We start from the raw sequence: 15,237 nt of genomic DNA, 5'->3' as shown, positions 1-15,237 counted from the left end.
ACGTTGCTCTGGATGAGAGCGTCTGCTAAATGACTAACATGTAAACGTAGTAAAACATACACCCAAACCACCCACATATTCAACGTAAATCGGTCACTCCATTTAGTATGATACCCTACGAATTCAAATACGTATGATAAGTTGCGAATTCTAATTTGTTGTGACTAACGTTAGCTAGGTAGCTAATGTTAGTTAGGCTAGGGGTTAGGGTTAATTTAAAGGTTTAAGGTTATGGGAAGGGTTAGCTAACATGCATCGCTAATCAGCTCAAATACTAAAGTTGTCCGTGATGAGTCCGTAAGTAAACTTCTATCTTATGTAACCATACCAAACATAACATATCATACTAACATGATTGTCTCGGATTAACATTTACTAAGTTACGTATAGTCTATGAGGGGCGGCAGGTAGACTAGTGGTTAGAGCGTTGGACCAGTAACCGAAAGGTTGCTAGATCAAATCCCCGAGCTGACAAGGTAAAAATCTGTCGTTCTGCCTCTGAACAAGGCCACTGTTCCTAGGCCCTAATTGTAAATAAGAATTTGTTCTTAACTGACTTGCCTAGTAAAATAAATAAAATATGAGACCAGGCTAAAACCACAGTATAAAATAGCCTTCAACAATATAAGGATGGTTTTCGGAGGACTTTCTGAGGACATTTCTGTAAAAGTCACACACGTAAACATGATATAATCTGTGAACTCACAGCGTTGTCCATAATTGGCGACAACATTAATGGTACGGGAATAAGGGAAATTTTTGTATTTATTTATTTATTCGTTATTTTACCAGGTAAGTTGACTGAGAACACATTCTCATTTGCAGCAACGACCTGGGGAATAGTTACAGGGTAGAGGAGGGGGGATTAATGAGCCAATTGTAAACTGGGGATTATTAGGAAATGTTGAATGAAATGAAGTGAAATGTTGAAGGTGTTAGTGTAACTTTTCAGTTTTGGTTTTGACTGAAAGTCACTTCAAATCATATGACACATAAAATGAGTTACATAACACACAATGACAAAAAAAACAAAAACAGGGCATTCATTCCATGGCATCGCTATTCACATCTTCAGTTGGTAAACGTGACAATCAATCACTGAAAACGCGTCTTTAAAGAAACCAGCCACTTGATCAATTTCAAACGTTGGTGAAGTCAGACGAGCAACGTTGGGGATGGGTGGATGGAGTCTTGGAACCTAACTTCTCTGCTGTGGGTCCAGGAAAAGGGGGGGGGGGGGGGGTTAGGATAGTAAAACAGTTGAAGAGACAGAAAAGCTGGCTCTCGCCTGGCGTCCTCTTGTATCAGTGCAACACTTTGGCTGTCTAGAGATAAACACAGCTGACGGAGAGTCAGCGAGTGTCAGTGAGTGTTAGTGAGCCTCGTGTCATGGAGGGGCCCTCAGATGGCGACCCTGCAGGAGATCTCTGTGGGTCTTTCTTCAGCGAACACCTGAAGCTCACAAAACAACTGTTGCAACAGCAGGGAGAACTCAGAAAGACCCCTCATGTTAAAACTTACAAGGATAACAAACTCTCGTAGGCCTGTATGTCAAGAGATGTCCTCTGGAGCCCTATGAATGTATAGCCTGGTCCCAGATCTGTTTGCTGTGTCATTCTAACTCTTATGTTCATTGTCACTCCAGGTTGGTAAGACATCACAAACAGATCTGTAACCAGGCTAATGAATTTGTAATATAAACATATTTACATGGAAGTGTCAAGGCTCGATAAACTGATTGATTTAATGGTTTAATTGTTTGAGTTGAAATGTGTACAAGTTATCGGGAATGAATATAGGCCTGTGCAGTCAGGTTCCTTATGCTGAAGGAATTAATAAAGGCCTGTACAGTCAGGCTACTCATGCTGAAGGAATTAATAAAGGCCTGTACAGTCAGGCTACTCATGCTGAAGGAATTAATATAGGCCTGTGCAGTCAGGTTCCTTATGCTGAAGGAATTAATATATGCCTGTGCAGTCAGGCTACTCATGCTGAAGAAATGAATGTAGGCCTGTGCAGTCAGGTTCCTCATGCTGAAGAAATTAATGTAGGCCTGTCCAGTCAGGCCACTCATGCTGAAGAAGAAGAGTGGTAGCGTAAATCGGTGATACACTGTTGATAGTTTGACATGGTTAGGCTGTTTTGATGATAAAGACTGTTCCATGTTTTCTCCATATTACCTCTCTCTCTGTATCTACACTTTTGTTTTGATAAGGAGCGTCCGACTTACTCTGTCGCAGTGACTGCTAAGCGATGCCGCCGTGGCTCGTGCTCTGGGTACAAGCGGCCACTTGAGTGGGTCACACCGTCACGAGCGGTACGTTTCCTCATATTGTGCCGTGGTTCGCTGGCCGTGTGCGCAACATTAAAACGGGGCACTGAAAATAATATTTCCAGGAAAGCCAAATTCAGAGCTGGAATTAGACCCGCTTAGAATGCCAAAAACTAGACCTGCTTAGAATGCCAAGAACTAGACCTGCTTAGAATGCCAAGAACTAGACCTGCTTAGAATGCCAAGAACTAGACCTGTTTAGAATGCCAAGAACTAGACCTGTTTAGAATGCCAAGAACTAGACCTGTTTAGAATGCCAAGAACTAGACCTGCTTAGAATGCCAAGAACTAGACCTGTTTAGAATGCCAAGAACTAGACCTGCTTCAACCGGTACTATTTACAAAGCAACTCCTGGCCTACAGACTTTCTTCTTCTGGAGACCCCCCCCCAATTTGCAATGTTTATTAGGGACTCCATCCATAAGGTGTCACACCGACACAACATAGCTGGCTTTCTTGACATGTGTGTGTGCCACTGAGAGGACCGTCTATGAGGGCTGTGTGGCATAGCGCCACACTCTCTCATCCACCAACACTGAAGAGGAATGCAGAATTAAGACGTTTGTTTTAAAATACAAGTTGTTGAATATTGTAATGTGTCACTGTTCCAATACTGTTGGAGCTCACTGTATATTTATATTGCGGACTCTGACATTTCTCGTTCTAGTATTTTTAAATTTGATTAGCGTGTATTGTTAGGTATTACTGCACTGTTGGCGGTAGGACCATAAGCATTTAGCTACACATCTGCACAATGTGTACGCGACCAATACATTTTGATATATAAAAATGTGGTATTATACACTCAGTTGCCAGTTTATTAGGTACACCCATTTCGTACCATGTCGGACCCACCTATGCCTACAGAGCAGTCTGAATTCTTCGGGGCATCAATTCTATAAGGTGTGGCATTCAAACGTTGCTCAATTGGTATCAAGGGACCTAAACGTGCGCCAAGGAAAACATTCCCCACACCATTACACCTGTATCGTTGATACCTGGCGGGATGGGGCCATGTGCTCACGCTGCTTACGCCAAATCCTGACTCTGCCATCAGCATGACGCAACAGGAAGTGGGATTCATCAGACCAGGGGATGTTTTTCCACTCCTCAATTGTCCAGTGTTGGTGATGGCTTGCCCACCGAAGCCGCTTCTTCTTGTTTTTAACTGTTAGGAGTGGAACCCAGGGAGGTTATCTTCTGCAATAGCCCATCCGTGACAAGGACCGACGAGTTGTGTATTTCAAGATGATGTTCTGCTCACCACTGTTGTACTGCACTGTTATTTGCCTGTTTGTGGCCTCTGCCTGTTCGCTTGCACGATTCTTGCCATTCTCCATTCGACCTCTCTTATCAACAAGCTGTTTTTGCACCCCACAGGACTGCCGCTGACTGGATGCTTTTTGTTTGTCGCACCATAGCCGGTAAACCCTAGACTAGCCAATGTTTACTTAAATTTTTTTGGGGGGCAGTCAATTGATAAACATCCTAACAGTATTTCCCTGCGATCACAATCCAACCTGGATCTACACTGAATATTTCATTCATTCAGATCTAGGATGTGTTATTTTAGTGTTCCCTTTATTTTTTTGAGCAGTGTATATTTGGTTTTAAATGTAGACAATAGCCCTTGAATACAGCTTCACACAGGTATGATCTGGCGAAGGGTACCGTGAGTTTTAATGTAGACAAGAGCCCTTGAATACAGCTTCACACAGGTATGATCTGGCGAAGGGTACCGTGAGTTTTAATGTAGACAAGAGCCCTGAATACAGCTTCACACAGGTATGATCTGGGGAAGGGTAACGTGAGTTTTAATGTAGACAAGAGCCCTGAATACAGCTTCACACAGGTATGATCTGGCGAAGGGTACCGTGAGTTTTAATGTAGACAAGAGCCCTTGAATACAGCTTCACACAGGTATGATCTGGCGAAGGGTACCGTGAGTTTTAATGTAGACAAGAGCCCTTGAATACAGCTTCACACAGGTATGATCTGGCGAAGGGTACCGTGAGTTTTAATGTAGACAAGAGCCCTTGAATACAGCTTCACACAGGTATGATCTGGCGAAGGGTACCGTGAGTTTTAATGTAGACAAGAGCCCTGAATACAGCTTCACACAGGTATGATCTGGCGAAGGGTACCTTGAGTTTTAATGTAGACAAGAGCCCTTGAATACAGCTTCACACAGGTATGATCTGGCGAAGGGTACCGTGAGTTTTAATGTAGACAAGAGCCCTTGAATACAGCTTCACACAGGTATGATCTGGCGAAGGGTACCGTGAGTTTTAATGTAGACAAGAGCCCTTGAATACAGCTTCACACAGGTATGATCTGGCGAAGGGTACCGTGAGTTTTAATGTAGACAAGAGCCCTTGAATACAGCTTCACACAGGTATGATCTGGCGAAGGGTACCGTGAGTTTTAATGTAGACAAGAGCCCTTGAATACAGCTTCACACAGGTATGATCTGGCGAAGGGTACCGTGAGTTTTAATGTAGACAAGAGCCCTTGAATACAGCTTCACACAGGTATGATCTGGCGAAGGGTACCGTGAGTTTTAATGTAGACAAGAGCCCTTGAATACAGCTTCACACAGGTATGATCTGGCGAAGGGTACCGTGAGTTTTAATGTAGACAAGAGCCCTTGAATACAGCTTCACACAGGTATGATCTGGCGAAGGGTACCGTGAGTTTTAATGTAGACAAGAGCCCTTGAATACAGCTTCACACAGGTATGATCTGGCGAAGGGTACCGTGAGTTTTAATGTAGACAAGAGCCCTTGAATACAGCTTCACACAGGTATGATCTGGCGAAGGGTACCGTGAGTTTTAATGTAGACAAGAGCCCTTGAATACAGCTTCACACAGGTATGATCTGGCGAAGGGTACCGTGAGTTTTAATGTAGACAAGAGCCCTTGAATACAGCTTCACACAGGTATGATCTGGCGAAGGGTACCGTGAGTTTTAATGTAGACAAGAGCCCTTGAATACAGCTTCACACAGGTATGATCTGGCGAAGGGTACCGTGAGTTTTAATGTAGACAAGAGCCCTTGAATACAGCTTCACACAGGTATGATCTGGCGAAGGGTACCGTGAGTTTTAATGTAGACAAGAGCCCTTGAATACAGCTTCACACAGGTATGATCTGGCGAAGGGTACCGTGAGTTTTAATGTAGACAAGAGCCCTTGAATACAGCTTCACACAGGTATGATCTGGCGAAGGGTACCGTGAGTTTTAATGTAGACAAGAGCCCTTGAATACAGCTTCACACAGGTATGATCTGGCGAAGGGTACCGGGAGTTTTAATGTAGACAAGAGCCCTTGAATACAGCTTCACACAGGTATGATCTGGCGAAGGGTACCAGCTCGATTAGCTGTTCGATGTCTGCTGAGCCGGGATCACAGCCAAACGGATTGGGAAGTATGTCCCAAAGGTGCTCTTCCAAAGGTTGGAGATGTGCAGGCATCACAACTGTTTCCTGTTAGAAACATGCACAGCAGAGAGAAGGGGGCTTTTGAAAGACTCTCCAATAAGAATGATTTCCTCTGAATCCACTGATTCTGTCACTCATCTGTAGAATGTTTTTTTTTGTGTATTTTCCCTGTATGCTTTGCATTCAGTTTCCCAAATATGTCTGTTACATAGGCAAGGAAACATATCTTCCGTTCATTACACGTAAAAAAAAAAAAACGGACTTAGTTGACTTCCTGTGTAATGTAAAAAAAACAAAAGATGTTTTTGCATTGAGAGAGGAACTCTTGTCATTCACAATGGATGTAAAAATAAAAACACACACACACACACACACAGAAAGACTTGGTTAATTTTCTATCCATTGTGAATGACAACAGTTCCTCTCTCAATGCAAAAACATATTTCCAACACGCCTCCTTGACAACCACCAAGCCTCAGTGTAAAATAGACTGTTGTCATGCTCTGATCCCATATCTCCACACAAGTTGTGCTAACAGGCGTGCAGTGGATGTGCATTGATGTTGTTTACAATCAAAGTTACCTGCTGCCTCAGTATATCTCTGCGCTCAGCTCTTTTGCAGCCAGTTGCTCTCTTTTGCATCCATCTGGCAGAGGGAGACTCACTCATAACTAGAGTGCAGAGGCCTGCCCGCCATAGTCTCATCTGTGCATAAGCTCACCACTCAACATGATTGTAAATAGCCCACCCATTTTTACCTACCTCATCCCCATACTGTTTTTATTTATTTACTTTTCTGCTCTTTCGCACACCAGTATCTCTACATGACCATCTGATCATTTATCACTCCAGTGTAAATCTGCTAAATTGTAATTATTCGCCTACCTCCTCATGCCTTTTGCACACAATGTATATAGACTCTTTTTTTCTTTTTTCTACTGTGTTGACTTGTTTATTGTTTACTCCATGTGTAACTCTGTGTTGTTGTCTGTTCACACTGCTATGATTTATCTTGGCCAGGTCACAGTTGTAAATGAGAACTTGTTCTCAACTAGCCTACCTGGTTAAATAAAGGTGTTCTCAACTAGCCTACCTGGTTAAATAAAGGTGTTCTCAACTAGCCTACCTGGTTAAATAAAGGTGTTCTCAACTAGCCTACCTGGTTAAATAAAGGTGTTCTCAACTAGCCTACCTGGTTAAATAAAGGTGTTCTCAACTAGCCTACCTGGTTAAATAAAGGTGTTCTCAACTAGCCTACCTGGTTAAATAAAGGTGTTCTCAACTAGCCTACCTGGTTAAATAAAGGTGTTCTCAACTAGCCTACCTGGTTAAATAAAGGTGAAATAAAAAAAATATATAAAAAATTTGATCCCATGGAATCAGTTTTTTGTTAATATAGCCACACAGCTAAACATCCCCTGTGCCGTGTCATGCTCAGGTATCACGAGACAGAAGAATACATCCTCGTGAATAGCATCCCCTGACATGTATAGCAAACAAAAGTAAATGCATGGGACATCTCAGTCCTTCACAGCTAACGTCCATTTGGAGAGCATAAGCTGGGGGAGTTATTTTTAAGTTTGGAAATTCTCCCACGACTCCATTTTCATATCAGGCAACCCCATATTGGTCGCGACCCCTAGTTTGGGAACCGCTGCACTAGACACCGTGGTGCGTAAAAAGGAAGCCGGCTGTTTCTGAGATACTGGAACCGACGCGCCTGGCACCGTCGATCATACCCACACTCAGTCACTCGCTGTGCCCATTCTAACGTTAAATAGAACAGTAGCTGAATGTCTTGATGCCTGTCTGCCTGCTTGCTTTATATAGCAAGACACAGCCATGTGACTCACTGTCTGTAGGAGCAAACCATTTTCGTGAACGGGGTGGGGGGGGGTATACCTAATAAACTGGCCACTGAGTCTATAACTCTCAATGGTAATGGCATTGTTTGAGATGAGGGGCAAGACTTGTGTCCCTTTCAACATTTCTTGAAAGGTACGCTTAAGAAAATACGTTTGCAATCATTTGTTATGGTTTAGACCAGTTTCCCAGACACAGATTAAGCTTAGTCCTTGGACTAAGAAGTATGTTCAATAGAGAATCTCCATTGAACATACGCTTTAGTTCAGGAGGACTTGGTTTAAAATCGGTTACAAGTGTAAGACAGCATACATAACACTTAAAAGTTTATTTCATTCACGTATACAAAGATATGACAATTCATTGCTACTGTGTCAAAATACATTATCACACAAATTCAGCTACATATTACAGACATACTGTACAGTAAAGCATCGGTGAAACTGTGGAAATGTTAAATGTCACCCGGATTCAAGTAGCCTACGTTATGTGATTGATTTTTATACGTGAATAAAACCTCAATGTACAGATGATTCTCTACAGTCTAATGTACACTAGCCTGACAGATGATTCTCTACAGTCTAATGTACACTAGCCTGACAGATGATTCTCTACAGTCTAATGTACACTAGCCTGACAGATGATTGTCTACAGTCTAATGTACACTAGCTTGACAGATGATTCTCTACAGTCTAATGTACACTAGCCTGACAGATGATTATCTACAGTCTAATGTACACTAGCCTGACAGATAATTCTCTACAGTCTAATGTACACTAGCCTGACAGATGATTATCTACAGTCTAATGTACACTAGCCTGACAGATGATTGTCTACAGTCTAATGTACACTAGCCTGACAGATGATTATCTACAGTCTAATGTACACTAGCCTGACAGATGATTCTCTACAGTCTAATGTACACTAGCCTGACAGATGATTCTCTACAGTCTAATGTACACTAGCCTGACAGATGATTATCTAAAGTCTAATGTACACTAGCCTGACAGATGATTATCTACAGTCTAATGTACACTAGCCTGACAGATGATTGTCTACAGTCTAATGTACACTAGCCTGACAGATGATTGTCTACAGTCTAATGTACACTAGCCTGACAGATGATTGTCTACAGTCTAATGTACACTAGCCTGACAGATGATTGTCTACAGTCTAATGTACACTAGCCTGACAGATGATTGTCTACAGTCTAATGTACACTAGCCTGACAGATGATTGTCTACAGTCTAATGTACACTAGCCTGACAGATGATTGTCTACAGTCTAATGTACACTAGCCTGACAGATGATTGTCTACAGTCTAATGTACACTAGCCTGACAGATGATTATCTACAGTCTAATGTACACTAGCCTGACAGATGATTCTCTACAGTCTAATGTACACTAGCCTGACAGATGATTATCTACAGTCTAATGTACACTAGCCTGACAGATGATTATCTACAGTCTAATGTACACTAGCCTGACAGATGATTGTCTACAGTCTAATGTACACTAGCCTGACAGATGATTCTCTACAGTCTAATGTACACTAGCCTGACAGATGATTCTCTACAGTCTAATGTACACTAGCCTGACAGATAATTCTCTACAGTCTAATGTACACTAGCCTGACAGATGATTATCTACAGTCTAATGTACACTAGCCTGACAGATGATTGTCTACAGTCTAATGTACACTAGCCTGACAGATGATTATCTACAGTCTAATGTACACTAGCCTGACAGATGATTCTCTACAGTCTAATGTACACTAGCCTGACAGATGATTGTCTACAGTCTAATGTACACTAGCCTGACAGATGATTGTCTACAGTCTAATGTACACTAGCCTGACAGATGATTGTCTACAGTCTAATGTACACTAGCCTGACAGATGATTATCTACAGTCTAATGTACACTAGCCTGACAGATGATTGTCTACAGTCTAATGTACACTAGCCTGACAGATGATTATCTACAGTCTAATGTACACTAGCCTGACAGATGATTGTCTAGTCTAATGTACACTAGCCTGACAGATGATTGTCTACAGTCTAATGTACACTAGCCTGACAGATGATTGTCTACAGTCTAATGTACACTAGCCTGACAGAAGTACTTCATCTTTGTGTCTTTCTTGTAAACACTATAATTTAACATAATGCAAAGTTCAATGAAAGCAGCTATTCAAAGTGAATTACGATAACAAATCAAAGTAAAGCTGATATTCACTTAGTTGACATTTCCCTTCAAAGAGCTGAGCAACCAACAAACTATTTACAAGTCAAGAGACGATCCAGACCAGCGTGTAACAACTTGATTTCGATAAACACACAGACAAAAAAAATAATTAAATCCTGGTTTCTTTATGAGCATCCGTATAGAACGAAGGAAAAAATGTATTCCTGGACAAAAGAGAGATTTGTCCATAATGTGACGTGTATTGGTTGGTTGTAAAAATACTGTCTACAGCTGTTTTATGTAGTTCCTACGAAAGTATTAGTTAAGCATTTAAGTAAAGGTTTAAAAGGAGAACGTTAACTGGAGAGCATTAAAGTTCAGATGGAAAGCAGGAGGGCAGAATCAGTCATTGAGCCACTGAATACATTCCAGATGGATTAGGAAGGCCGAGTCAAACCAAAGCTAAAATCAAAACTCTTTAAAATGAAAAAGGAAAGGTGGCAAAGTCCAGCTTTATTTCACCTGAGCATGTTATATACCCATATACCCTGTACTACGACCACCTCATCACCGGAAACGGAAGGGACTTTATAAGACACTGATTACATTTTATTTCTTTACAATGTAATCACCACAGTGTTAGTCATAAATAGATGTCTGTAAAGAAGCCCTACTCCATTAACCATAGTGTTAGTCATAAATAGATGTCTGTAAAGAAGCCCTACTCCATTAACCATAGTGTTAGTCATAAATAGATGTCTGTAAAGAAGCCCTACTCCATTAACCATAGTGTTAGTCATAAATACTTTAATTTCCTCCTTCCTCAATGGGTCACTCATTTAAAATTCCTAACAGTCAAGTGGAAAAGCAACATGGTGGAAGGAACCCTCTATCAACCCTTTCAACCATCTTTGATGAGACGCAGCCTTTGGTTAGCAATAGTGCTACTACATTGTAGCTTGTAATGTTCACGGTACCATAGATTTGGAATGAATTCATTTTGTCCAGTAGCTGGTTACGTAATGTCCAACGTGTTTCAGATGACATGGGAGAGCGAGTACTTTGGTGTTTATTCTCCAGGAGAGAGAGTTAAAAGAGGGAGATAGGTAAAGAGAAGAAAGCCTTGGCCAGCTGGTTAGGTAGGTGTATCAAGTGGCTCGCAAGCTTATTTGTTGTTGTGCTTATTTTGAGAACAGTGTTGTGTTACCAAAGTGTTCTATACCGAGGTTTGAAAGGGGCCCCTCCCCGAGCTACAATCCTGCACATTGTTTCCTATGCCTTCGCTCTCCCTCCACCCCTCCTCCTTCTCTACCCCCTTCCTCCACCTTCTCTACCCCCTTCCTCCACCTCTCCCTCCTTCCTACCCCTCTCTCTCTCTCCCTCCACCTCTCCACCGACCTCTAGCCTCTCTAATGCCCTGACCCTGATCACAACCTGCGGATGGAGTTACAGGAAGCTGGAGGCTCCTCAGGAGATATGGCGGCCCCGTGGTGAAAGGTCCTTTTCACTTCCTGTGTACGACTGGCTGCCTGGAGAGCAGAGAGGGGAGGGGGGGCGTGGCAAGAGGGAAGGAGTGAGGGGTTAGGTGGTTATACTGGGACCATTAGCATAGCCAACATTATTGTTAGAACTTATGTGTGATTGGGTTAAGACTTCCTATATTCATCAGCACACAAAGGCCATTTCACAAAAAGAGTGCCTTTTGCGTCCTTCCAAATTTTAAGTAGATATTGTGAATCAATATTGAATTTTAAAAGCCTGTTATATTAAATGAAGTACTTTTTAATAAATAAAGACCAGATGGAGAATTCAATAAATCAGATTTTTGTTATATGAATAAAGACATAAAAATTCAGCATTTTTATATATTCCTCTGTGCAAGCTGTGACATCTAGGAAGATTTTAACCCACTTAAACCCAGCATTTCACCATCATTGTAAAGCCCTAGTTATTGTGTGGCTTTGACAGTCATTTATGAAGATAATTTATTTACTGTGATTAGTGATTCATTTACATCTATCCCTCATTGGTCATCACTGTTACATGAACTGTCGTTTTAATACGGTGAAACGGTTCCTTTTTGAAATACAAATTTTTTCTCAAACAAAAATTGAACAACTAATAGGCAAAGTAGGTGAGCTGGTTGTACATAACACGTCAACCCTGTTACCCATACATCACCCGTAGCGAAGTTACAAACAATCGGATGTATCCGTTTTCAGGGATACAACTAATTCAACCGAACTTCCTTTTTCGCTGAAACCGGATTTGGGAACTCTCAACCTTGACGACTCGAAGGGGTTTAGGTAAATAATCAAATGTAAAACCGGGAGATACTCCGAATTATGTGGATGTCCATCATCCATTTTGTATGATATACTGTATTACAAACTGCAATTCATACAATATATATATTAAAAAAAAGAAGTTAAATGTATAATATGTTAGCTAGGTGGCTAACACTAACATTAGCTAGGCTAGGTGTTAGCGGTTAGTGTTAAGGTTAGGAGTTAGATTAAAGGATTAAGGTTAGCGGAAGAGTTCGCTAACATGTTAAGTAATTGCAAAGTTGCTAATTAGCAAAAAATTGTGCGTGATGAGATTTGAACACGCAACCTTTGAACCGGTACCTTGTACCGTTACCCCCTGTATATAGCCTTGCTACTGTTACTTTACTGCTGCTCTTTAACGATTTGTTATTTTTATTAAACAATTTCACTTATCTATTCTTTACATAACACTTATTTTTCTTAAAAACGGCATTGTTGGTTAAGGGCTTGTAAGTAAGCATATCACTGTATTCGGTGCATGTGACAAATAAAATGTGATTTGATTTACACGTTTTCTGACCAATCAATCCTATTTTCACTATTTCCTTAAGTAAACGTCTATTTTATGTAACCATACCAAATGTGACATATCATACTAATTTGAGTGTCCCCGGATTTACATTTAATGTGTGTCTATGAGACCAGGTTGGGACTCTATACCACTAGTGACTATCAAAAGAATGAAGGCCCTCTGCAAAATTAAGTAATATTTCATCATCACATCGATTATCAATGAGCAAGTGGGTCAGCGTGTGTGTGTGTGTGTGTGTGTGTGTGTGTGTGTATGATGCAAGCACATCGTCACATTCTTCCACCTGCTCTGGTCGACATAGCGACACAACAGGGGATCTGTTATTGCCTTCAGGGGGGCGCTCTGCAGGTCGACAATATAACACGTTTTTCAGTCCACGTTGATTAGGCACCACATGGAAGAAAATGGTACTGAAACAGGGACTATTTGAATTACCTTCAATAAGAAATGCTGTTTTTTTTTTCTGTTGCAAAATGTTTTGCCCCGGCTTGCACTAATTCATTAATTCATTTCACCTTTATTTAACCAGGTAGGCCAGTTGAGAACAAGTTCTCATTTGCAACTGCGACCTGGCCAAGATAAAGCAAAGCAGATTCCCTGATCCACCTTAGTACATTGAGCGTGGCTGAGGTGCACTCGTGACCGGCTCGGAAGCCGGATTGCACAGCGAAGAAGGTACACGGTGGGATTCAAAATGGTCAGTGATCTGTTTACTAACTTGGCTTTCGAAGACTTTAGATAGGCAGGGCAGGATAGATATAGGTCTATAGCAGTTTGGGTCTAGAGTGTCACCCCCTTTGAAGAGGGGGATGACCGCGGCAGCTTTCCAATCTTTAAGGATCTCGGGCGATACGAAAGAGGTTGAACAGGCTGGTAATAGAGGTTGCAACAATGGCGGCGGATAGTTTTAGATAGAGAGGGTCCAGATTGTCTAGCCCAGCTGATTTGTCCAGGTTTTGCAGCTCTTTCAGAACATCTGCTGTCTGGATATGGGTGAAGGAGAAGCTGGGGAGGCTTGGGCGAGTAGATGCGGGGGTCGAAGCTGTTGGCTGGGGTTGGAGTAGCCAGGAGGAAGGCATGGCCAGCCGTTGAGAAATGCTTATTGAAATTTTCGATTATCATGGATTTATCAGTGGTGACCGTGTTACCTAGCCTCAGTGCAGTGGGCAGCTGGGAGGAGGTGCTCTTGTTCTCCATGGACTTCACAGTGTCCCAAAACCTTTTGGAGTTAGAGCTACAGGATGTGAATTTCTGCTTGAAAAAGATAGCCTTTGCTTTCCTGACCGACTGCGTGTATTGGTTCCTGACTTCCCTGAACAGTTGCATATCGTGGAGACAATTTGATGCTATGGCAGTCCGCCACAGGATGTTTTTGTGCTGGTCAAGGGCAGTCAGGTCTGGAGTGAACCAAGGGCTATATCTGTTCTTAGTTTTGCATTTTTTTGAACGGGGCATGCTTATCTAAGATGGTGAGGAAATTACTTTTAAAGAATGACCAGGCATCCTCGACTGACGGGATGAGGTCAATATCCTTCCAGGATACCCGGGCCAGGTAAATTAGAAAGGCCTGTTCGCAGAAGTGTTTTAGGGAGCGTTTGACAGTGATGAGGGATGGTAGTTTGACCGTGGACCCATAGCGGATACAGGCAATGAGGCAGTGATCGCTGAGATCCTGATTGAAAACAGCGGAGGTGTATTTGGAGGGCAAGTTGGTCAGGATAATGTCTATGAGGGTGCCCATGTTAACGGATTTGGGGTTGTACCTGGTGGGTTCCTTGATGATTTGTGTGAGATTGAGGGCATCTAGCTTAGATTGTAGGACTGCCGGGGTGTTAAACATATCCCAGTTTAGGTCACCTAACAGAACGAACTCTGAAGCTAGATGGGGGGTGAGAAATTCGCAAATGGTGTCCAGCAGGTGGCAACAGTGAGAGACTTATTTCTGGAGAGGTTAATTTTTAAAATTAGAAGTTAAAACTGTTTGGGTATAGACCTGAAAAGTATGACAGAACTTTGCAGGCTCTCTCTGCAGTAGATTGCAACTCCTCCCCCTTTGGCAGTTCTATCTTGACAGAAAATGTTGTAGCTGGGTATGGAAATCTCAGAATTTTTGGTGGCCTTCCTATTCAGACACGGCAAGGACATCAGGGTTGGCAGTGTGCTAAAGCAGTGAGTAAAACAAACTTAGGGAGGAGGCTTCTGATGTTGACATGCATGAAGCCAAGGTTTTTTCGATCACAGAAGTCAACAAATGAGGGTGCCTGGGGACACGTGGGGCCTGGGTTTACCTCCACATCACCCAAGAAACAGGGGAGGAGTAGGATGAGGGTACGGCTAAAGGCTATCAAAATTGGTCGCCTAGAGCGTTGGAGACAAAGAATAAAAGGAGCAGATTTCTGGGCATGGTAGAATATATTCAGGGCATAATGTGCAGACAGGGGTATGGTGGGGTGCAGGTACAGCGGATGTAAGCCCAGTAACTGAGTGATGATAAGAGTGGTTGTATCTCTGGATAAGCTGGTTATAATGGGTGAGCTCACCGCATGTGTGGGAG

The 15,237-nt window shown here is 42.2% G+C and overlaps 1 protein-coding gene across 2 annotated transcripts in view; it reads right to left on the bottom strand.

Moving 5' to 3' along the window:
- Positions 1–7,944: 7,944 nt before the first annotated feature.
- armc9 (armadillo repeat containing 9) overlaps positions 7,945–15,237 on the bottom strand; it is a 102,008-nt gene continuing 94,715 nt past the window's right edge. The window contains exon 26 of one of the 2 annotated variants that reach the window (XM_031822345.1): positions 7,945–11,350. In XM_031822345.1, coding sequence (XP_031678205.1) covers positions 11,289–11,350 — 62 coding nt within the window. In that variant the 3' untranslated portion in view covers positions 7,945–11,288. The remainder of the gene's footprint in view (positions 11,351–15,237) is intronic. The other variant, XM_031822346.1, reaches the window with a different exon arrangement.

Source organism: Oncorhynchus kisutch, linkage group LG4, assembly GCF_002021735.2.
Source record: "Oncorhynchus kisutch isolate 150728-3 linkage group LG4, Okis_V2, whole genome shotgun sequence".
NCBI classification, from domain to species: domain Eukaryota; kingdom Metazoa; phylum Chordata; class Actinopteri; order Salmoniformes; family Salmonidae; genus Oncorhynchus; species Oncorhynchus kisutch.
This window is presented reverse-complemented; position numbering and strand designations above follow the sequence as displayed.